The sequence below is a fragment of the Muntiacus reevesi genome, chromosome 1 (assembly GCF_963930625.1).
Source record: "Muntiacus reevesi chromosome 1, mMunRee1.1, whole genome shotgun sequence".
Taxonomy (NCBI): domain Eukaryota; kingdom Metazoa; phylum Chordata; class Mammalia; order Artiodactyla; family Cervidae; genus Muntiacus; species Muntiacus reevesi.
In genome coordinates this window covers 217,717,240-217,741,035 of record NC_089249.1, presented here as the reverse complement: position 1 = coordinate 217,741,035, position 23,796 = coordinate 217,717,240, and the positions used below count along the sequence as shown (strand labels likewise).

General features: G+C 38.3%; 2 protein-coding genes across 2 annotated transcripts; one reads left to right on the top strand and one right to left on the bottom strand.

The window, feature by feature from the left end:
- Positions 1–5,517: 5,517 nt before the first annotated feature.
- On the top strand, positions 5,518–6,486 carry LOC136157335 (olfactory receptor 7A17-like). Its single transcript, XM_065919256.1, has one exon. It carries the CDS (start codon positions 5,518–5,520, stop codon positions 6,484–6,486), a length of 969 nt encoding a protein of 322 aa, XP_065775328.1.
- Positions 6,487–13,254: 6,768 nt separating this feature from the next.
- LOC136167298 (olfactory receptor 7A17-like) lies at positions 13,255–16,657 on the bottom strand (the record flags this gene model as incomplete). Its single annotated transcript, XM_065934822.1, has 2 exons — positions 15,750–16,657; positions 13,255–13,285 (listed from the first exon to the last, which is right to left on the bottom strand). Coding segments are annotated over exons 1-2 (939 nt in total), but the record flags the coding sequence as incomplete, so codon positions are not given.
- Positions 16,658–23,796: the final 7,139 nt, after the last annotated feature.

Here is a 23,796-nt window from a genome sequence, read left to right as displayed (position 1 = left end):
AGTTAAAAAAATAAGTACAACAGATTGACTTGGCAAGCAAAGGAAACCAAAATTGATATCAACCAGTTAAAAACAAAAGTAACTAAAGGAAAAACTGGAAAACAAAACCAAAGCAGGTGCCAACTGGGGAATAAAGCAATGAAAACAAAAACTAACCAACGTAGTGCGAAAAAGAAAGGAAAGGAAAAAGAAAGGCTAGAAAAGCAAAGTTAAATAGAGGTAGATAAAGAAAATGTATATATATTAAGGAATAACTACAATGGGAATAGAACAATAATACAAGCGAACAAAAGTATAAATATAGAATAATAATAATAATAAATTCTAAAAATTTAAAAATAAAAATCCCATAGAACTGCAAAAGGCCAAGACAGAGGCAGAGGTATACAAAAGACATAAAAAGTGTGATTTTAAAAATTCTCAAAAGCTTAAATAGCTTTAATAGTACTAATAAAATAAACTACAGCAACAGTGAGAAAAAAATGAAAAAGGAAAGAAAACACCAGTAGCAACTACAGAACAAGTCAAAATATAATAATAGATGTTTTTCTTGAGTCTCAGTTGTCAGCATCCTTTCCCTTGCTGTGAATCACAGCCCACCTCATCTCTCTCTATTGCCCTCCAATACTGGGCTGGTCTCTGGACCAGTGTGGGGGCAGCTCAGACTCTAATCTGGTTTTACTCCTGTGTGTTCTTGCCTCCAATGTTCACAGCTGCCAGAGCTAGTGCATTTTCTTTTTTGGAAACTGTCATTATCCTTTTATGTATTCCATAGACAGAGTCTGCTTAGTTGACTGTGTGGATTGAATCTGCAGCTTATACAGCTGGTGGGAAGATTTAGGGTCATCTTGCTCAGCCACACTCCCCCTGGGTTTCAATTGTCATTTTATCTTCACCTCTGTAGGTGAGTTTTCCACAGGGTTTGCCTCTGAGGCTGCCCTGCTGGACCCCTGCCCCCTGTGAGGACCAGGCATGGAGGTGGCACAGCTGCTTGGACCGCAGGGGCCCTGGCAGCACCAGGGACTCAGAAGAGCCCGCAGCTAGGGCAGCAGGAATTACAGTGCTCTCAGGGTTTTTCTAGCCTCTGGAATTTCTGTCCCAGTAGAGATCAAGCATAGAGGTGGTACGGTTGTCTGGATCACCTATGCCAGGTAAGCAAAGGCACAGGTGGCTTTGTCAAGGCACATTGTCAAGGAGATGTGGCACTATTAGGGTGTTTTTTTGGTGTGTTTTTTTTTTTTCCCTTGCTAGCCTCTGGCAGCTCTGCCCGGAGTGGAGGTGTTGTAGCTGCTTGGATCACGGGGACTCTGGCACCGCTAAGCGTGCAGGGACACCAACTGCCTCAGCCACAGGAGCTATGGCCCTATCAGAGGATTTTTCTAGCCTCTGGCAGCTGGAAATCAGAGAGCCTCTTTGGCTGATCCTTCTTTGTTGCTAGGCCCATTCAGGGACTTAAAGTGTCCTTCTCTGGCTGGGGTCCTTCTCAGCTGTTCGGCACATCAGGCACTTAAATCCCCTCCCCCTGGGGGCCTTGTCTTTTGCTCTGGGGTCTCTCTCTATTGTTCAGCTGCTGGTGCTGGCCCCATGGGGAGAAAGAGGCTACAGTGATGGCTCCAACCCCTACACATGACTCAGCAGTATCGCTTGGCCTTCATGGCTGCTGGATTTTCCTCCACAGGCACTTTCCTCTGTGATCTCCTCCCTCACATCCCGTTGGGCCATCCACCCTGCAGTCAATAGCAGACCTCGCCCTGGGATTGCTCTCCGATCTGTACACTCCAGCTCCCAACCACTGCGCTTTCTAAGGGACTTGCATCCCTGTCTGAGGTAAGTACGGCTGCAACAAGGATGGTCTGTGTGATTCTCATTCCATTCAAACTGTCACAGAACAGCCACTTCACTCTCCACCAGCCTCAGATGTTTCTCCTCCTTCCCAAACAGTTGCCGTGATGTGGGGATCTGACCCCCTGCTTCAGTTCCCCCAACCCCCAGGTGCAAGTGCGGTTCTGCTCACTCTCCTCTTTTCCTCCCATTTCCTTCATCCTACCAAATTTTGTGTGGTGCTATGTATTCTTTTCTGGTGGTCAAGTATTTGTGCCCATTCTCAGCTGGTGTTCTGCAAGATCTTCTGTGTTTGAAGGTATATTCCTGATGTAACTGAAGAGAGATGTACTCTGCCTCCACCTTCTCTGCCATCTTGTTCTCTCATGCCACATCTTCTTTACCCATTCATCTATCCATACACACTTAGGTTGCTTCCATATCTTGTCTATTGTAATAATGCTGTTACTAACATTGACATGCATATATCTTTTCAAATTAGTGTTTGAGGGGTTTTTTGGGGAGGGCGAGGGGGGAGGCATAAATACCCAGAAATAGAATTGCTAAATGATATGGTCGTTTATTTTGAAAACTTGAGAAACCTTCATACTATTTTTTATTGTGACACCACTGATTTACATTCCTGCCAGTAGTGCATAAGATTTATCTTTTCTCCCCATTCTCTTCAGTACTTGTTATGTCTTGTCTTTTTGATAACAGCCATTCTCATGGGCCTGGAGTGATAGCCTGTGTTTTTTTCCAGAAGTTTTATGGTTTCTCAGGTCTAATTATAAAAATTTAAACCACTCTGAGTTGAATTTTTATACTTTTTGGTACAATTTTAAATAGGATGATTTTCTTATTTTATTTTCCTTTTAGTTCACAGTTACTGTATAGAAACACAATTTTATATATTGATTTTATATCCTCTAACTTCATTGTATTTATTTCTAATGGTTTTAGGGTTTTCTACACATAAAATCATGTTATCTGCAAATAGTGATGATTTTACATTTTCCTTTCTAATTCAAATGTCTTTTATTTATTTTATTGCCCGAGTACTCTGGTCAGGATTCCAATACTATCCTGAATAAAAATGGGGAGACTGGGCATGTTTGTTATGTTCCTGACCTAAGATAGCTAGCTTTCAGTATTTCAACACTGATTCAGATGTTAGCAGTGGGTTTGTCATAGATGACTTTTATTATGTTGAGGTATGTTCCTTCTATATTGACTTTTTTGAGAGCTTTTATCATAAAAGGTTATTGAAATTTTAACACTCTTTCAACATCTGCATCTTTTCTGCATCAATATGGAGTTATATATGGTATTTATTCTTCATTAGTTTATCATGGATTTTCATGTTAACTACTTTTCAGATGTTAGACCATCCTTGCATCACAGGAACAAATCCCACTTAATAATGGTGTGTGGTCCTTTTAATGTATTTTTTTATTCAGTTGCTAGTATTTTGTTGAGATGTTTTGCTCTACATTTATCAGAAATAATGGGCTAAAATTTTCTTATTTTCCTTGTTGTTGTGGTCTGGTTTTGGTATCAGGATAAAGTTGGCCTCACAAAATTCATAAGGATGGTCTTTTCTCTTTTAATTTTTTGGAAGAATTGGGGGAGGGTAGATATTAAATTTTCTTTGAATATTTTGTAGAATTCATGCCTGAAACTGTCTCATCTTGGATCTTTCATTTGGGGGAACTTTTTGATTACTGCTTTAATAACTGTACTAATAAGTGATCTATTCAGATTTTCTCTACCTTCAGTCTATAGTTGTGTGATTCTAAAGATTTTGTTTATTTTATCTAGGTTGCCTAATTTGTTGGCTTATAATTGTTCATAATAGTCTCATAATCCTTTGTAATTCTACTGCATTTATTGCTATTTATGCTCTTTTATCGCTGATTTTTTTTAACATGGATGATTTTTAAAGTCTTTATTGAATTTGTTACAATATTGATTCTGATTTTATGTTTTGGTTTTTTGGCCACAGGGATCTTAACTCCATGACCAGGCATTTAACCCATATCCTCTGCACAGGAAATCAAAATCTCAACCTCTGGACCACCAAGGAAGTCCCTATTTCTGATTTTATTCATCAGAGACTTGTTTTTTCTTCTTTTTTCATAGTTAGTCTAATAAAGTTTTGCCAGTTTTGTTTATCTTTTCAAAGACCCAGCTTGATTGAACCAAATCATTGATTTTTTCCCATCCTCTTTATAGTTTTCATTTTATTTATTTCTGCTTTGATTTTTATGTTCTTTCTTTTACTGACTTTTGGCTCTTTGCTCCTTTTCTATTTCGTTTAGATGTAAAGTTAGATTATTTGTTTAGATCTTTCTTGTTTCTTGTGGTAGGTAAGGATTACTATACAATTCTCTCTTATTACTAAGTTTGTTTTATCACAATGGTTTGAGTATGTCATACATTCATTTTTATTTGTATACATAAATTTTATGACTCCTTTGATTTGTAATATTCCAATCGTTAAGTAGCACATTGTTTAACTTGCATATATTTATGATTTTTCCAACTTTTTCTTATAGTTGATTTATAGTTTCATACCATTGTGATCAGAAAATGCCTGATATAATTTCAATCTTCTAAATTTATTAAGACTTGTATTGTTTGCCAACACATGGTGTATTCTTGAGAAAGGTCCATTTGCACTTGAGAAGAATTTGTCCTTCAGACCCAATGTTTCATATAAGGCTACTATTTCCTGTTGACTTTATGTTTCAATGATCTATTCACTATGTAAGCAGGGTGTTAAAATCCACTACTCTTCTTGTGTTGCTGTCAGCTTTCTCCATTTAGATCTCAAAAACTGCCTTATACATGTCAGTTCCTCTGTTTTAGATGCATATATATTAATAACTAACATTAGCTTTATAACTTTGTCTTCATCATTTTTAGGTCTTCCTGAGTTCTCAGTAATAAATAACACCCTCATCCATTCTTTTTATACCTGTTTTTCTATCTTCACATATGTCACTATGTCACATGATATGCAATATTTATTTGCTTATATTTTTCAGTCATTATATCATTTGCCTTTTGTTTCTCACAATCTTATGCCTAGAAAATGGCCAGTACTCACTATATGTTCCTCAAATGCATAAAATATTTCTCATTACAACTGTTTAATGCATGATTCCTCGGGAGAAAGTCTGGAAATTTTCTCCATATAACAATCTAGGACTACCTGAGGACTTTAGATATCTTTTCCTATTCAGTCTGTATATTTCCTACTCAGTCTGTACAGACTTTCCTACAAGTCTGTATATTTCCTCCCTCTCTAACAGAATTCCTAGTCAGAGATGTTGCAAAACATCTCTTATATGTTTTATACGTATTTACTTTACATATGGTGGAGTCGCTCAGTCGTGTCCGACTCTTTGCAACCCCATGGACTATAGCCCACCAGGCTCCTCTGTCCATGGGATTTTCCAGGCAAGAGTACTGGAGTGGGCTGCCATTTCCTTCTCCAGGGGATCTTCCCGACCCAGGGATTGAACCCGGGTCTCCCACATTGCAGACAGATGCTTTAGGGTCTGAGCCACCAGGGAAGTCCAACTTTACATATACATGATTTAAAATATACATTGTAGCATTTTAAATAATAATACTTATTTGTGCAAAATTATATATGTATTTTTTATTCCTAGTCATCAACACCAGCACATGGTACCAGGAAATGATACACAAAATTCAGGATTTCTTCTTCAGGGATTATCAGTGGAACCAGAACTGCAACCATTCATATTTGGAATGTTCCTCTCCATGTATCTGATCACTGTGTTTGGAAATCTGCTCATCATCCTGGCTGTCAGTTCAGACTCCCATCTTCACACCCCCATGTACTTCTTCATCTCCAACTTGTCCTTTATTGACATCTGTTTCACTACCACAACAATCCTAAAGATGTTAATAAATATACAGATCCAGAGTAAAGCTATTTCCTATGGAGGGTGCATCACCCAGATGTATTTTTACATGCTGTTTGCAGCACTGGATGATTTTCTGCTGACTGTGATGGCCTATGACCGCTTCTTGGCCATCTGCCGCCCCCTGCACTACACGGTCATCATGAACCCCCGACTCTGTGGACTGCTGGTGCTGGTGTGCTGGCTCATTAGTGCCCTGTTTTCCTTGTTAGAAAGCTTGCTGGTGTTACAGCTGTCCTTCTGTACAGACTTGGAAATCCCCCACTTTTTCTGTGAAATCAAACAGGTTGTACTACTTGCCTGTTGTGACACTTTCCTTAGTGATGTTTTTATGTATTTTACATCAGTGCTGTTGGGTGGCGGCCCCCTGGCTGGTATTCTTTACTCTTACTCTAAGATAGTGTTCTCCATACGTGGAATCTCATCACCTCAGGGGAAATATAAAGCATTTTCCACCTGTGTATCGCACCTCTCAGTTGTCTTCTTATATTACTGTTCAAGCCTAGGCGTGTACCTTAGTTCTGCTGGTGCCCACAGCTCACACTCAAGTGCAACAGCCTCGGTGATGTACACTGTGGTCACACCCATGTTGAACCCCTTCATCTACAGTCTGAGAAATAAAGACATAAAAAGTGCTCTGAAAAGATTCTTTCAGATGGCGGTTATAAAAAGGAAAATTGTTCTGGATCTGAAGAATCATCCTTGAAGAATGATGCAAAACCTTGAAACAAGGAATCCCTATTGTTTGATCAGATTCTGGGTGTTGAACTTGCTGTTTGTATTAATTTCTTAAAATTTCCATTTCTTTGATTTGAACACTTCAGACAATTTGTATACACACTATTTTAAGTTTCCCCCTCTATCTGCTGATTTTTTGTTCATTTTCTTTTGTCCATTTCCCTACTTTTCCATTTTTATTTGTGCATTTTCCTACATTCACAAAGTTTTTTCTCAGCCTTGGAGAGGAAAGACTTGGAAATTTTTATTAATTTTGTGGTACAACATGGGTTAATTAAAGATTTTTCTCAAATGACATTTATTATCCTGAATGATTTTAGAAGAACTATAAAAACTGGAAAATGAGTAATAAAATTTCAGCAAGTACTTACATATCAATAATTACTTTAAGTGCCAATGGAATAAGTGATTCAATAAAGAGACATAAGGTAGCTGAGTGGATAAAAAAGCAAAGCCCATTTATATGCTGGGCTTCCCAGGTGGTGCAGTAGTAAAGAAACTGCCTGCCAATACAGGAAATGTGGAAAATGCAAGTTCAGTCCCTGGGTTGGGAAGATCACCTAGAGAAGGAAGTGGCAACCCACTCCAGTATTTTTGCCTAAAAAATTCCACAGCCAGAAGAGCCTGGCAGGCTACAATCCATGGGGTCACAAAGAGTCAGATATGACTGAGCGACTTAGCACACATATATATACTGCATACAAGAGACTAACTTCAGACAAATTTTCACAAAGAATGAATGCAAGAGAATGGAATGGAAGGGAATGGAAAAGGTATTTTATGTATATGAACATTATAAGAAAGGGGGGTTGCAATATCCATACCAGAAAAAATAGACTTTAAAGAAAATTTGCCTTTATTGCATAAGACAAAGGGCATTACATAATATGAAAGGAATCAAAATAAGAAGAGTACATATTAAAAATATTTGCTAACATATATATACCTAGGGCTTCCCTTGTGGCTCAGCTGGTAAAGAATCTGCCTGCAATTCAGGAGACCTGGGTTTGATCCTTGGGTTGGGAAGATCCCCTGGAGAAGGGAAAGGAATACCCACTCCAGTATTCTTGCTTGGAGAATTCCATGGACTGTAAAGTCATGGGGTTGCAAAGAGTGAGCAACTTTCACTTTGTATACCTAAGATAAGAGAAACTAAAGGATAAGCAAATATTCACTTATATGAAGGGAAACAGCAATAATACAAGAACAACAGAAAATGTTAACAACTCCTCTTCATCAATGGACTGATCATCTAGACAGCAAATCACTAAGGAAACAGTGGTCTTAAATGACATTAGAATAGTTGTACTTAGTAAATATATAAAGAACATTAAATTAAAAAAAAAACACATTTTTATAGTGCTTATGGAGTATACTCCAGAGTAGATCACATGACAACCCAGGTAACAAGTCTTCTCAATCTTAAAAGTATAGAAACTGCACTATGCATTTTTGGAGCACAGTGGTATGAAACCAGAAAGCAACTATAGGAAACAAAATGAGAAAAACACAAACCTATGGCAACTAAAAAGCATATAATTAAAAACCTAATGAGAAAATGAAGAAATCAAAGAGGAAATCAGGAAATATTTCTCAAGAAAAAAAAACTGAAAATGAGAGCACAAATTTCCAAAATATAAGGGATACAGCAAAAACTTGTAAGAGTGATTTTAATACCAACACAAGTGTACCTCAAGGAATAAGGATATTCTCATATAAATCACCTAGGTTACCATCCAAAGGAATTAAGAAAAGTAGAACCAAGAAAGCTCAGAGTCAGTAGAAGGAAATAGTGGTAGAAACTAAATGGAAACAGACCAAAAATTGAAAAGATCAATAAAATTGAGAGCTTGATTTTTATAAAGAATAACCAAAATTGACAAGCCTTCAGCCAGGCTCAATAAGGGAAAAAAGAAATAGGGAAAAGAAGAAGTAAAACCATAACTGTTTGAAGATGCCATAATACTATACTACCAGAAAATGACTAGAGTTTACCAAACAATGTGATGATGCAAAGTTAATACACAGAAATATCTTGCATTCCTATATAATCCTTTACTTCAAAAGAAAAGAGAAAAAAAAAAGTAGCTGGAGGAATTGGGTTCTCTGATTTCAGAGTAGACTACAAAGCTATAGTAATCAAAAGAGTATGGTGGTATCACAAAACAGATATATAGGTCAATGAAATAGGATTTAAAGCCTGAAGCAGGTGCTTCTGGTAAACTAATCTATGAAAAAGGAAGCAAGAATATACAATGGAGAAAAGATGGTCTCTTCAAAAAGTCGTGCTGGGAGAACTGGACATCTTCATGTATAATTAGAAACATTACCTTGACACCCTAAGCATTCTTATTTTGAAGGTAGATACCGGAAATATGGCTTCCCAGATGGCTCAGTGCTAAAGAATTTGCCTGCAATGCAGGAGACCTGTGTTCAATCCCTGGGCCTAGAAGATCCCTTGAAGAAGGAAATGGCAATTGGATCCAGTATTCTTGCCTGGAGAATCCCATAGATAGAGGAGCCTGGTGGGCTACAGTCCATGGGATCACAGGAGTCAGACATGACTTAGCAACTAAACCACCACCACCTAACACCATACACAAAAACAAACTATAAATAGGTTAAATACTTAAATGTAAGGCCAGATATTATAAAAAAATCTTAGAGGGAAGCATAGGCAGAACACTCTCTGATATAAATCACAATAAGATCTTTGTAGATTCATCTTCTAGAGTAATGAAAATAAAAACAAAAATGAATAGGATCTAATTAAGCTTTAAAACTTTTGAACATCAAAGGAGACCATAAAGAAAACAAAACAGCCAGGCTCAGAATGGGAGAAAATATTTACACAGAAAGTAGTTTGCAAGGGATTAATCTCCAAAATATACAAAGAGCATATGCAGCTCAATTAAAAAAGAACCCAATCAAAAAATGGTTAGAAGACATAAATAGACATTTCTGCAATGAAGACAAGCAGATGGCTAAAAAGCACATGAAAAAATGCTCAACATCACTAATTATTAGAGAAATGCAAATCAAAGCTACAATGAGCTATCACCTCACACTAGTCAGAATGACTATCATCACAAAAATCTACAAACAGTAAATGATAGAGAGGGTGAGGAGAAAATGGAACCTTGCTATACCATAGGTGGGAATAGAAACTGATATAGGCAATATGAACTGTGTGAAGGTTCCCTGAAAAACTAAAAATAGAACTATTGTATGACCCAGCAATTCCATTCATGGCTTTATATCTGAAGAAAACCATGTTTCAAAAAGATATTTGCACCCAAAAGTTCATTGCAGCACTGTTTGCAATAGCCAGGACTTAAAGGTAACCTAAATGTCCATCAACGTGCTTCCCAGGTGGCATAGTGGTAAAGAATCAACCTACCAATACAGGAGACATAAGAGACGTGGGTTCAGTTCCTTGGTTGGGAAGAAGATCCCCTGGAGTAGGAAGTGGCAACACACTCCAGTATTCTTGCCTAAAAGGTTCCATGGTCAGAGGAGTCTGATGGCTACAGTCTATGGGGTCACAAAGAATCAGACATGACTAAGCAACTGAACACATACACATTGAAATGTTCATCAACAGAGGAATGGATAACAAAATTGGTACATGTATACATGGAATACTACTCAGCCAAAAAAGGAACAAATTTGAGTCAATTGTAGTGAGGTAGATGAGCTCAGATCTTGTTATATAGAATTAAATAACTCAGAAAGACAAAAACATATATCATATGTTAAGGCATATACATGGGATCTTAAGAAATGATGTTGATGAACCTATCTGCAGGGAAGGAATGAAGATCAGACATAGAGAATGGCCTTGTGGACACAGTGGGGGTAGGAGAGGGTGGGGCAAATTGTGAATGTAACACTGACATGTATACACTACTATGTGTAAAATTGCTAGCTAGTGGGAAGATGCTACACATATTTTTTGAAAATTTCCTTCCTGACAGGAAATGACTCTTTTAGGCCTCTCGTTCCTTATCTATAAATAGGGAAATTCCACCTATGTAATAGAATTGGTGTATTAAGTAAGAGCAGCTGTGACTAAGTCCCAGGTATGCATTTACTTAGCTCAATGTGACATCAGAGGACCCTAAGGACAGCAAGTCCAGCATTGTCCTGCCACCAGGGCAGGGAGTTGTGATCTCTCAGGGACGTCTCCTCCCAGGAATCACACATGGAGAAGGATACTGGAGAATCCACTGATCTAGCCTGTGTTGTACTCAGGGACATACATTTGACACCTCACATCGCTGGATCATAGGAAAAGCAACAGAGTCCCAGAAAAACATCTATTTCTGCTTTATTGGCTATGCCAAAGCCTTTGACTGTGTGGATCACAATAAACTGTGGAAAATTCTGAAAGAGATGGGAATACCAGACCACCTGACCTGCCTCTTGAGAAACCTGTATGCAGGTCAGGAAGCAACAGTTAGAACTGGACATGGAACAACTGGACTGGAACAACAGACTGGTTCATGGGGTCGCAAAGAGTTGAACACAACTGAGTGACTGAACTGAACTGAACTGATGTCAAAGAATGTTATGCTTATGTTCTCTTCTAGGATTTTGTGTGTATGTGTGTGTGTGAGGGCTTAACTTTAGAACTTTAAGCTATTATGAGTTTGTTTTTGTATATGGTTTGAGGGAATGTTTTAATGTTATATTTTTACATGTCACTGTCCAGTTTTCCCAGCATCGTTTGTTGAAAAAATTGTATTTTGTTATCTCCTTTGTCTTTAATTGAGTATAGATGTGTTGTTTTATTTGTGGACTCTTTATTCTGTTCTACTGATATGTATCAGATTTGTTGGGTCAGTATCATGCTTTTAGACTTCTGTAGCTTTGTTGTAGTCTAGTCAGGAAGGGTGATAACCCCAGCTTTATTCTTTTTTCTCAGGATTGCTTCATCAATTCATTCTTTTGTGATTCCATATGAATTTTAAGATTATTTTCCCTAGTTCTGTGAAAAACATACTGGATACTTTGATAAGGATTGCATTATATCTGGATATTCTTTAGGTTTTTTGACACTTTAATAGTATTAATTCTTTCGATCCTTATCAAAATGCTCATGACATTCACAGAACTAGAGCAAATAATTCTAAAATTTATGTGGAACTACGAAAATACAGAAGCTGACTATCATTCAACCACTAGAAAGAATGAATATCTTACCACTTACAACGAAATGGGTGAATTTTAGGGCATTAAGCTAAGTAAAATATGTCAGAGAGAAAAAGACATATACTTTATGATCTCACTATTCAGTCAAATGAAAACAAAAATAAAACACCTAAGCATATGGAGTTACAGAACAGATTGTTGCCTGAGCTGGGAGGTAGAGATTGAGCAAACATGGATGAATATTGTCAAAAAAGTACAAATTTCAGTTCTAAAATGAATAAGTCATGGGGATATAATGTACAACATGGGACTATAATTAATGTAATTGTACCTTATAGTTTAATGTAGCCAGGAGAGGGAATCTTGCAAATTCTCACCATGTGAAAAAAATGTAACCATGTATGGTAATGACTGCTAACTTGATTTATTGTAGTGGTTCAGTTCAGTTCAGTTCAGTCACTCAGCCATGTCCAACTCTTTGTGACGCCATGAAACACAGCACACCAGGCCTCCCTGTCCATCACCAACTCCCAAAGTCTACCCAAACCCATGTCCATTGGGTTGGTGATGCCATCCAACCATCTCATCCTCTTTCGGCCCCTTCTCCTCCTGCCCTCAATCTTTCCCAGCATCACGGTTTTTTCAAATGAGTCAGCTTTTTGCATCAAGTGGCCAAAGTATTGGAGTTTCAGCTTCATCATCAGTCCTTCCAATGAACACCCAAGACTGATCTCCTTTAGGATGGACTGGTTGGATCTTGGATCTTCTTGCAGTCCAAGGGACTCTCAAGAGTCTTCTCCAACACCACAGTTCAAAAGCGTCAATTCTTCGGCACTCAGCTTTCTTTATAGTCCAGCTCTCACATCCATACATGACCCCTGGAAAAACCATAGCCTTGACTAGACGGACCTTGTTGACAAAGTGATGTCTCTGCTTTTTAATATGCTGTCTAGGTTGGTCATAACTTTCCTTCCAAGGAGTAAGTGTCTTTTAATTTTATGGCTGCAATCACCATCTGCAGTGATTTTGGAGCCCAGAAAAATAAAGTCTGCCACTGTTTCCCCATCTATTTGCCATGAAGTGATGGGACCAGATGCCATGATCTTCGGTTTCTGAATGTTGAGCTTTAAGCCAACTTTTTCACTCTCCTTTTTCATTTTCATCAAGAAGCTCTTCAGTTCTTCTTCACTTTCTGCCATAAGGGTGGTGTCATCTGCATATCTGAAGTTATTGATATTTCTCCCAGCAATCTTGATTCTAGCTTGTGCTTCTTCCAGCCCAGCGTTTCTCATGATGTACACTGCATAGAAGTTAAATAAGCAGGGTGACAATATACAGCCTTGATGTACTCCTTTCCTGATTGGGAACCAGTCTGTTGTTCCATGTCCAGTTCTAACTGTTGCTTTCTGACCTGCATACAGGTTTCTCAAGAGGCAGGTCAGGTGGTCTGGTATGCCCATCTCTTTCAGAATTTTCCACAGTTTATTGTGATCCACACAGTCAAAGGCTTTGGCATAGTCAATAAAGCAGAAATAGATTTTTTCTGGAACTTTCTTGCTTTTTCGATGATCCAGCGGATGTTGGCAATTTGATCTCTGGTTCCTCTACCTTTTCTAAAACCAGCTTGAACATCTGGAAGCTCATGGTTCACGTATTGCTGAAGCCTGGCTTGGAGAATTTTAAGCATCACTTTACCAGCGTGTGAGATGAGTGCAATTGTGTGGTAGTTTGAACATTCCTTGGCATTGCCTTTCTTTGGGATTGGAATGAAAACTGATCTTTTCCAGTCCTGTGGCCACTGCTGAGTTTTCCAAATTTGCTGGCATATTGAGTGCAGCACTTTCACAGCATCATCTTTCAGGATTTGAAATAGCTCAACTGGAATTCCATCTCCACTAGCTTTGTTCATAGCGATGCTTCATAAGGGCCCATTTGACTTCACATTCCAGGATGTCTGACTCTAGGTGAGTGATCAAACCATCATGATTATCTGGGGCATGAAGATCTTTTTGGTACAGTTCTTCTGTGTATTCTTGCCACCTCTTCTTAATATCTTCTGCTTCTGTTAGGCCCCTACCATTTCTGTCCTTTATTGAGCCCATCTTTGCATGAAATGTTCCCTTTGTATCTCTAAATTTCTTGAAGAGATCTCTAGTCTTTCCCATTTGATTGTTTTCCTCTATTTCTTGCATTGATCACTGAGGAAGGCTTTCTTATCTCTCCTTGCTATTCTTTGGAACTCTGCATTCAAATGGGTATATCTTTCCTTTTTCTCCTTTGCTTTTTGCTTCCCTCCTTTTCACAGCTATTTGTAAGGCCTCCTCAGACAGCCATTTTGCTTTTTTGCATTTCTTTTTCTTGGGGATGGTCTTGATTCCTGTCTCTTGTACAGTGTCACGAACCTCCGTCTATAGTTCATCAGGCACTCTGTCTATCAGATCTAGTCCCTTAAATCTATTTCTCACTTCCACTGTATGGTCAAAAGGGATTTGATTTAGGTCATACCTGAATGGTCTAGTGGTTTTCTCCACTTTCTTCAATTTCAGTCTGAATTTGGAAATAAGGAGTTCATAATCTGAGCCACAGTCAGCTCCCGGTCTTTTTTTTTTGCTAAGTGTATAGCGCTTCTCCATCTTTGACTGAAAAGAATATAATCAATCTGATTTTGGTGTTGACCATCTGGTGATGTCCATGTGTAGAGTCTTCTCTTGTGTTGTTGGAAGAGGGTGTTTGCTATGACCAGTGCTTTCTCTTGGCAGAACTCTATTAGCCTTTGCCCTGCTTCATTCTGTACTCCAAGGCCAAATTTGCCTGTTACTCCAGGTGTTTCTTGACTTCCTACTTTTGCATTCCAGTCCTCTATAATGAAAAGGACATCTTTTTTAGGTGTTAGTTCTAGAAGGTCTTGTAGATCTTCATAGAACCATTCAACTTCAGCTTCTTCAGCATTACTGGTAGTGATTAGTTTGTGATATATATGAATATCAAAGAATAACTATTGTATACCTGAAACTAATGTAATGTCATGTCATTTATATTTCAATTAAAACAACAAGTAGTACAACACAAGTGTTATTTCAACCAAAACATTGTCTCAGATCAGAATCCCAAGACCAGAGGCAAGTTACCCAGGGTATCCTAGCCTATAGCATCGTTGTCAGTAGGCTGATGCTGAAAGGGGACCATGACACAGCTCCCATTTTCTGAAAGAGCAGTTCAAGTAGTGATATAAAGAGTAACAATCCCAAAGTGAAAAGTGTGGTTTCATATTTTCTCATGCAATATTACAGAAATTATTTATTTTTAAATTTTATTAGAGTATAGTTTCTTTACAAGGTTGTGTTAGTTTTTGCTGTACAGTGAAGCAAATCAGCTATATGTAGACATATATCCTCTCTTTTTTGAATTTCTTTACCATTTAGGTCACCACAGAGCATTGAGTGAGGTTTCCTGTGCTATACAATAGGTTCTTATCTATTTTATACATTGTAGTTTGTTATGTGTTTCAATCCCATGCTTCCAATTTATCCCACCCCCCATTTCTCCCTTGGTGTCCATGTCTTTGTTGTCTACATCTGTGTCTCAATTTCTATTTGCAAGGCATAAATAGTTTTAGATACCAAGTATAGTTTTATTTATATGAGAAAGATGACTCACAATTACTCTTTCAGGAAAGCTAGGAAAAATTGTGTGGCATGCTATCTGTCATTTAAGAAGAAAATATTTTTTAAAAACCCACATTGCTTCTTGAAGGATATGGAAATTTCCAAATATTTATAATCCAAAATTGAGAAAACAATTGGGAGTGGGATACATGAAAATAAAGCACAAGAAAAGCTACCTATATATCAGACAGTGCAGAGAGCTTGATAAAGTGAGTTACTGAAACTGCATAGAAGAGTGGAATTAAAAAAAATAGAAATCCCAGGAAATATATGGAAGTAAATCCTATTCCACACTGATCAAAAACAAACAATCGAAAAAGTCAGTTTCTTGTTCCAAGCATTTGAATTCTACAATCAAGGGCATTTTTTCATCTTTGGGACAGTTGTCCACTTTATATCTATTATTCTATACATTCTCTTCAGAGCCTCTTTTATGTCTTTGTTCCTCAGACTGTAGATGAAGGGGTTCAGCATGGGTGTGACAACACTGTACATCATCGAGGCTACTGCACTTGAATGTGAACTGTGGGTAGCAACAGAGATCAGGTACACTCCTAGGACTGAAGAATAAAACAGGGAGACAACTGAGAGGTGAGACGCACAGGTGGAAAATGCTTTATACTTTCCCTGAGCTGATGAGATTCTACATATGGAGGACACTATCTTAGAGTACGAGTAGAGGATTCCAGCTAGGGGACCACCAGCCAGAAACCCGGTGGAAAAATACAACACAACGTCATTAAGGAAAGTGTCAGAACAGGCAAGTTTGACCATCTGATTGAGATCGCAGAAAAAATGGGGGATTTCCAAGTCTGTGTAGGACAGTCGCAACACCATTAAGCTTTGTAATAAGGAATTTAAGACACTCAAGGTCCAGGACACCAGCACCAGCAGTCCACAGAGCCGAGGGTTCATGATGACCATGTAGTGTAGGGGGCGGCAAATAGCCAAAAAGCGGTCATAGGCCATCACAGCCAAAAGAAAGTTGTCCCAGCCTCCAAAGAGTGTGGAAAAGTACATCTGGGTGATGCAATCTGCGTAAGTTATAACATTGCTCTGTGTGTGTATATTCACCAGCATCTTTGGGATAGTAATGGAGGTGAAACAGATGTCTACAAAGGACAGGTTGGAGAGGAAGAAGTACATGGGGGTGTGGAGGTGGGAGTCTGAGCTGACAGCCAGGATAAGGAGCAGATTTCCAAACACAGTGATCAGGTACATGGATAGGAAAAGTCCAAATATGAGGGACTGTAATTCTGGTTCATTTGATAATCCCAGAAGAAGAAAATTTGAAAACCGGGTATCATTCCCTGGTCCCATGTGGTGATGGTGACAGCTAGGAATGAAAAATTTAAAATAAAATAATTAAATGTTAGGAGACAGAGCATTTGTAACATGCTACAATTACAGTACTACATGGGGGTGGGGGGAAAAGCAAGTATAAAAAAGAATGGGATGGGTGTGTTATTTTAACTGGGAGCTCAGGAAGATCTAAAAACAAAGTGACATTTGAACAGAGACTTCAAGGCAAACTTGAGTGGAAGACAGGAGGTTATCTGGATAAGCATGTGCTCTGCAGGGGACAATCCAGTGCAAAAGTCCTGAGGAAGTTGCTTGTTTCAGATGTTCCAGGTTCAAAATGTTCCAGTATGATGAGCAATGAGCAAGCAGCAGAGTGGTGAGAAAAGGGTCAGAGGGGGTTGAGGATAGAGATGGCCTCCCATTTGCTGTTGAGGCTTCAGGACACTGACAGTACATTTTTTCATATTCTGTTCCTTACACTTTACTAATTTTGATTTCAAGGAACCTTGTAAATATACATAGATCCCCTCCTTATCTTCATGTGTTGGATAGCATTATGTCATCTGCCTTTTAAGGGTCACTTTAGGATATATGTGGCTTCCCTGGTGGCTCAGAGGGTAAAGTGTCTGCCTACAATGCGGGAGACCCAGGTTCCATCCCTGGGTTGGGAAGATCCCCTGGAGAAGGAAATGGCAACCCACTCCAGTACTCTTGCTTGGAAAATCCCGTGGATGGAGAAGTCTGGTAGGCTACAGTCCATAGGGTCGCAAAGAGTCAGACATGACTGAGCGACTTTACGTTCTTACTTTTAGAATATATGGAGTCGAGTACCCAGCTCTCAGATCTGCTTATCACCCACATAACACACACACACAAAATGGAACACACTGAGACCGTCTGGGAGCAGGTTACTACCAGGCTCTTCTCACCCCCCAGGCACAAAATTAGCAAAGAAATGATATAAGTCAAGCCTGCAACATCTAATTATCTTAACCCTAAAGAATAAAGAGTTTTCAAATTCCAGCTTGTGAACTTCCCCTGAGCATGCGAATTTAGTGCTCTATTTTTAATATGACCGTTTTCTGTACTGCATTTAAATAAGTGTAAAAAATGAATTTGGTGCTCAGGGCTGGTGCACTGGGAAGACGCAGAGGGATGGGATGGGGAGGGAGGTGGGAGGGGGGATCAGGATGGGGAACATATGTAAATCCATGGCTGATTCATGTCAATGTATGGCAAAAACCACTACAATGTTGTAAAGTAATTAGCCTCCAACTAATAAAAATAAATGGGAAAAAATGAATTTAAAACAGAGACAATGGAAAGAAATGGATGTGGGATGGAAAAATCTGTAATTAGCTTAGGTGGGCCCTGAGAGATTATAGAGAAGAGATAGCTTCCTTGATTCTAGCATCATTACAACCCCAGGTATACCTCCTTGATTCCCAGAATAACTAGTAAAGCAGCAAAAAGCAATTTACCCTAAAGAGGGAGGAATCATATTTACAATGTCAAAACATCTTAATGAATGAACATCCACTCTAAATATAAGCAAATGAAATAAATGCACAATTTACAAAAGAAATACAAAACATATGAAAATACTGGAAATTTTAAAGATGACACATTAAAAGACTTTTCTGGATGATATTAAGTATAAGATTCTGGAACCAGTAGCTAAATTCTGAAACTTTGATCTACCACATAATGGCTATTTGAAAACATTTAGGGAGACAACTGATCTATTCTAAATGTTTATGTTCTCATACAAATAGTTGGCATAGTGATGTCCAACCTCCTCAAGTGGTTGATAGATTTAGTCAATATATGTAAAACATTCAGCATAGGTCCTTCCTGTTAGTGTATGAATGGTAATAACTAGTGATTACTTTCTTTGCATAGTTGCACATGTGTCCGTATGAATAGTTGTGTGTTTGCATGTGCACACATGACTGACTATTATGTAAAAAGCATGTTTACTGTGGGACACACTCATAAAATTTGGAATCCAGCACATTAAAAGAAAAATCAGTGTTAAAAGAAAGCCAGCTTTTGCTAATGAAGGAAATGCAATATGAATGAAGAGCCTGTCAAAAGAGGCAGGTTGCAAAGAAAAAGGCAGTCAGAGAATGTTACAGTGACCTCAGACTCAAGGGACCACACACTGGCTGCTCCACTTGCTTCACTGCAGTATCCACCTCAGATCCTCAGTCTGACTGCTGTCCCTATACCTATTCTGTGCTCATTTGACCACTCCTCCTTTTTGTATGTCCCAGTAGTGGGTGAACCTCGCTCTTCTCCCATTTTTCTTTGTAGGGTTTTTCCTTTCTTATTTTGAGGCTTGAGCTTTGATTTCATTTCTGATAAATCCAGTGGGTGCTAGTCCTGGTTCTGTTACTCGTCCAACGTACAATGACTACCCTAGACCGTACTCTATAAAATTCTGTGTATTCCTTGGCAATCTACCCCCTTTCTTTATGATATTTTTTTTCTTGCCTACCTTATGTCATACAATGCAAGCATTTACTTCATTGCTCTTTATCCGTTGTAACATATTATCTAAATTAGTAGGTACCTCACCCACATTGTTCACTTCTATGTTTTCACAAAGGTATGTATCTCTATAGCAACAAATGTTAAGAAAATGAGAACTTATTTAATAAACAGTATGGTCAGGAGAATAGAACTATGTAAATAATAGTACATTTAAATTTTTGTATTAAAAATACTGAATAAATATTTAATACTAACATCTGAAATTGTATATGTTAACAATAAATTACTCACACCAACATGGGTCTGTAATTTAAGATGAAATAAAATCTTGGAAATAAAAGAATAGGAAAACAACATTTTTAATATATAGTGGAGAAAGCAGTATCTAAAGTTACAGTTACATCCTACATATAAATGAACTCTCTCATGTTCATTTTTTAAAAATGAGATCATTAGCTGAATACAAAAGAATGAGTTTTGCATCCTGAGAGAAATGTATATATTTTCAGATATACATCTAATCACAAAACATAAAGCTATTGTGTTAGAGATAATTGTGAAATTAGATTAGAATATGCATAAAAGCTATTCCTTACTACTTAGGATGCAGATAAACTTCAATGTTTAAAAGCAATGAGGGGAATGCAATATGACTGGCTGATAGATTTGACTACCCATAATTTATACTTTCACACAACCCCACAGATATATCTATAAACACATAAAATAATTAAATGGCATACAGCAAACTTGGTGGGAAATGCAAATATTATGAAATAATGTAATGAAAGACAGATTTCACAATATGAAAGCAAATTATTTGCAAAGACAATTACACATACAAAGGAAATAGCTAACTAAGGCAAAATATATTTAGCCCCCAGGTAATTAAATAATTGTAAAGAAATAGTCCTTGGTATACACTTTTGTGTATATTAAACATAGTTTTTCTGGCAATGTAAACCTAGGCGGCGATACTGTGAAATATGTCTCAAGAACTGCCATTGCAATATAGTATATACTTCTCTGGGGCTGGATCATCCTCATAAACAGGGAACATGTTCAAATACAGCCCATCTGTAAAAGCTTCACTGCCCACACCTCCAAATCTGATGCTTTGTTTTCCTATTCCCCTAAACTGCAAAATTCTCAGAATGTTCTAACATTACTGGAGCCACTTTATGCTTCCCATTCCTTCTTCATTCTCATCCAACTGGAATTGCATTCCCATCACTTAATTCTCAACAATGGTCCTTGTATTACTGACTCCTCAGACACTTCTCCTTTTAAAATATTAATATTAAACTTACCAATTTAAAATGTGTTAGTCAATTTAAAATGTGGCTATTTCTCAGCTCTGAATTAGACTGGCTATGCTCTCAGGTGACTTTATGTTAAGTTATCCATTTCCATTCTCTTGGAATTTTTCCTGAATTTTCTACGGGGCTGTCAAGCTCATCTGGATGGAGTCTCTGAGTGGAAGGTCGTGGTGTAGAATTACCATTCCTCCTTGGATGACTGATGATTTTAAGACTGAAGCTCTGTCTTCAGGCAGAATAGCAGGAAGAAGTGAAGCATAGGTACTTGAGTCCAATGGAGAAATTTACAACTCTCTCTGTCTCCTTATTAGTCACTGTTTCCGTGGTTACTCCCACCACTGAGCACATCATTATCCTTCGGGACACAGATATGGACAGAAGAAAAATTTTTTTCTACTGAGTCTCTGTTTGCAGGAGATCAGGGCGGAAAGGTGAATCCGTGTTTCACTACTCCTTCTCCATGTCCCTGTTTTCTAGAGGCTTAACTGCATTGCACCTTATCATAATCTTTAGTTAGCTGTTTCCCCAAATCTAAGATTGAGGAACTTTTTTGAGTACATCTCATGGGCAAGCAAAATATTTTCTTTTGGTGGGAACATCTCCTAAGTTCTCTAGAAAGTCGCTATTCTCCTTTTGGCAAGGGAGAAGGCTGTGTTCCTTTGTTATAAATACATGGGTCCCATAACCCTTGGCATAATGAGGCTTTTGACAGTTCAACTAGGAGACTTATGCTTGGAACACTTATTAAAATTTGTCAGTCAGTGCTACATTTAAAAATGTTAAAGATGTATTTAGATCTTTTTACACACTGTGCAGTGAGCTTAAACTCTTTATATAGATTGTCTTAATATTTTTTTCCACAAAAATTTATTTTCTGATATCTATGCTATTATGTGGCAAGAATACATGGAAGAATTATACAAAAAAGATCTTCATGACCCAGGTAACCAGGATGGTCTGATCACTGGACTAGAGCCAGACATCCTGGAATGTGAAGTCAAGTGGGCCTTAGGAAGCATCACTATGAACAAAGCTAGCAGAGGTGATGGAATTCCAGTTGAGCTATTTCAAATCCTAAAAGATGATGCTGTGAAAGTGCTGCACTCAATATGCCAGCAAATTTGGAAAACTCAGCAGTGGCCACAGGACTGGAAAAATCAGATTTCATTCCAATCCCAAAGAAAGGCAATGCCAAAGAATTCTCAAGCTACCGCATAATTGCACTCATCTGACACACTAGCAAAGTAATGCTCAAAATTCTCCAAGCCGGGCTTCAACAGTACATGAACTGTGAACTTCCAGTTGTTCCAGCTGGCTTTAGAAAAGACAGAGGAACCAGAGATCAAATTGCCAACATCCATTGGATCATCAAGAAAACCAGTTCAAAGAAATACAAAGCAAGAGAGTTCCAGAAAAACATTTATTTCTGCTTTATTGACTACCCCAAAGCCTTTGACTACGTGGATCACAACAAACTGTGAAAAACTTAAGAGATGGGAACACCAGGCCACCTGACCTGCCTCGTGAGAAATCTGTATGCAGATCAGGAAGCAACAGTTAGAACTGAACATGGAAGAGTAGACTGGTTCTAAACTGGGAAAGGAGGATGTCAAGGCTATATATTGTCACCCTGCTTATTTAGCTTATATGCAGAGTACATCATTCAAAATGCCAGGCTGGATGAATCACAAACTGGAATCAAGATCGCTGGGAGAAATATCAATAACCTCAGATATGCAAATGACACTACCCTTATGGCAGAAAGCGAAGAACTAAAGAGCCTGTTGATGAAGATGAAAGAGAAGAGTGAAAAAGTTTACTTAAAGCTCAACATTCAAAAACCTAAGATCTTGGCATGTGGTCCCATCACTTCATGGCAAATAGATGGGGAAACAATGGAAACAGTGACAGACTTTATTTTGGGGGACTCCAAACTCACTACAGATGGTGACTGCAGCCATGAAATTAAAAGACACTTGCTCCTTGGAAGAAAAGTTTTGACCAACCTAGACAGCATATTGAAAAGCAGAGACAACACTTTGCCAACAAAGGTCCGTCTAGTCAAAGCTATGGTTTTTCCAGTAGTCATGTATGGATGTGAGAGTTGGACTAAAAAGAAAGCTGAGTGCCAAAGTTTTGATTTTTTTGAACTGTGGTGTTGGAGAAGACTCTTGAGAGTCCCTTGGACTGCAAGGAGATCCAACCAGTCCATCTTAAAGGAGAGCAGGCCTGAATATTCATTGGAAGGACTGATGCTGAAGCTAAAACTCCAATACTTTGGTCACCTGATGCGAAGAACTGACTCATTTGAAAAGACCCTGATGCTGGGAAAGATTGAAGGCAGGATGAGGATGAGATGGTTGGGTGGCATTACCGACTCGATGGCCGTGAGTTTAAGCAAGCTCCGGGAGTTGGTGATGGATAGGGAAGCCTGGCATGCTACAGTCCATTGGGTTGCAAAGAGTCGGACGTGACTGAGTGACTGAACTGAATTGATACTATTATGTACCTTATTCTACAGTTGCAGAAATGGGGCTTGGAAGGGGGAAGAGATCTGCCCAAAGTTATGAACTGAGTAAGGGATGAGCTTTGATTGCAACTCCATCCATGATTTTTCAGTTCTTGTGCTCTTGGCCAGTGGGTCTCAACCGGGCTGATTTTGCTTCTAAGGAGCACCCTTACTCTGGGAAGAGGCCGGGTGTCACAACTGGGGAGTGCTACTGCCACCTGGTGGGTGGGAGCCAGGGATGCTGCTAGTTCAGTTCACTTCGGTTCAGGCCCTCAGTCATGTCCGACTCTTTGAACATGATTCCATACAAAATTTAGAATTGATTTTTCTTATTTCTATGAACAGTGCTATTATAACTTTGATATGGATTACATTGAAGCTATATATTCTTTGAGTAGCATGAATATTTAAACAATATTAATTCTTCTGATCATTGAACATATGACATTCTTCCATTTCTTTGAGCCTTCTTCAACATCTTTCATGAATGTCTCAAAGTTTTAAGAGTATATAAATTTCTGGATTAAAATGATTTATAAGTGTATTTTCTTTGTTTTCTTAATTTATTTCTTAGATTGTTCATTGTTGGTGTATGTAAATACAACCAATTTCCACATATTGAATTTCTACCCTGCAACTTTGTCAATTCTAATGATTTTTGAAGATACATTCAGGGTGTCCTGTATATAATACCATATCATCACAATCAGGGAAAATTTTACATCTTTATTTCCCAATATGCATGTCTTTATTTTATTGCTTAATTACTCTATGAATGTCAGTAATATGTTGAATAGATGTAGTGGGAGTGGACACTCTTGTTTTATTTCTGA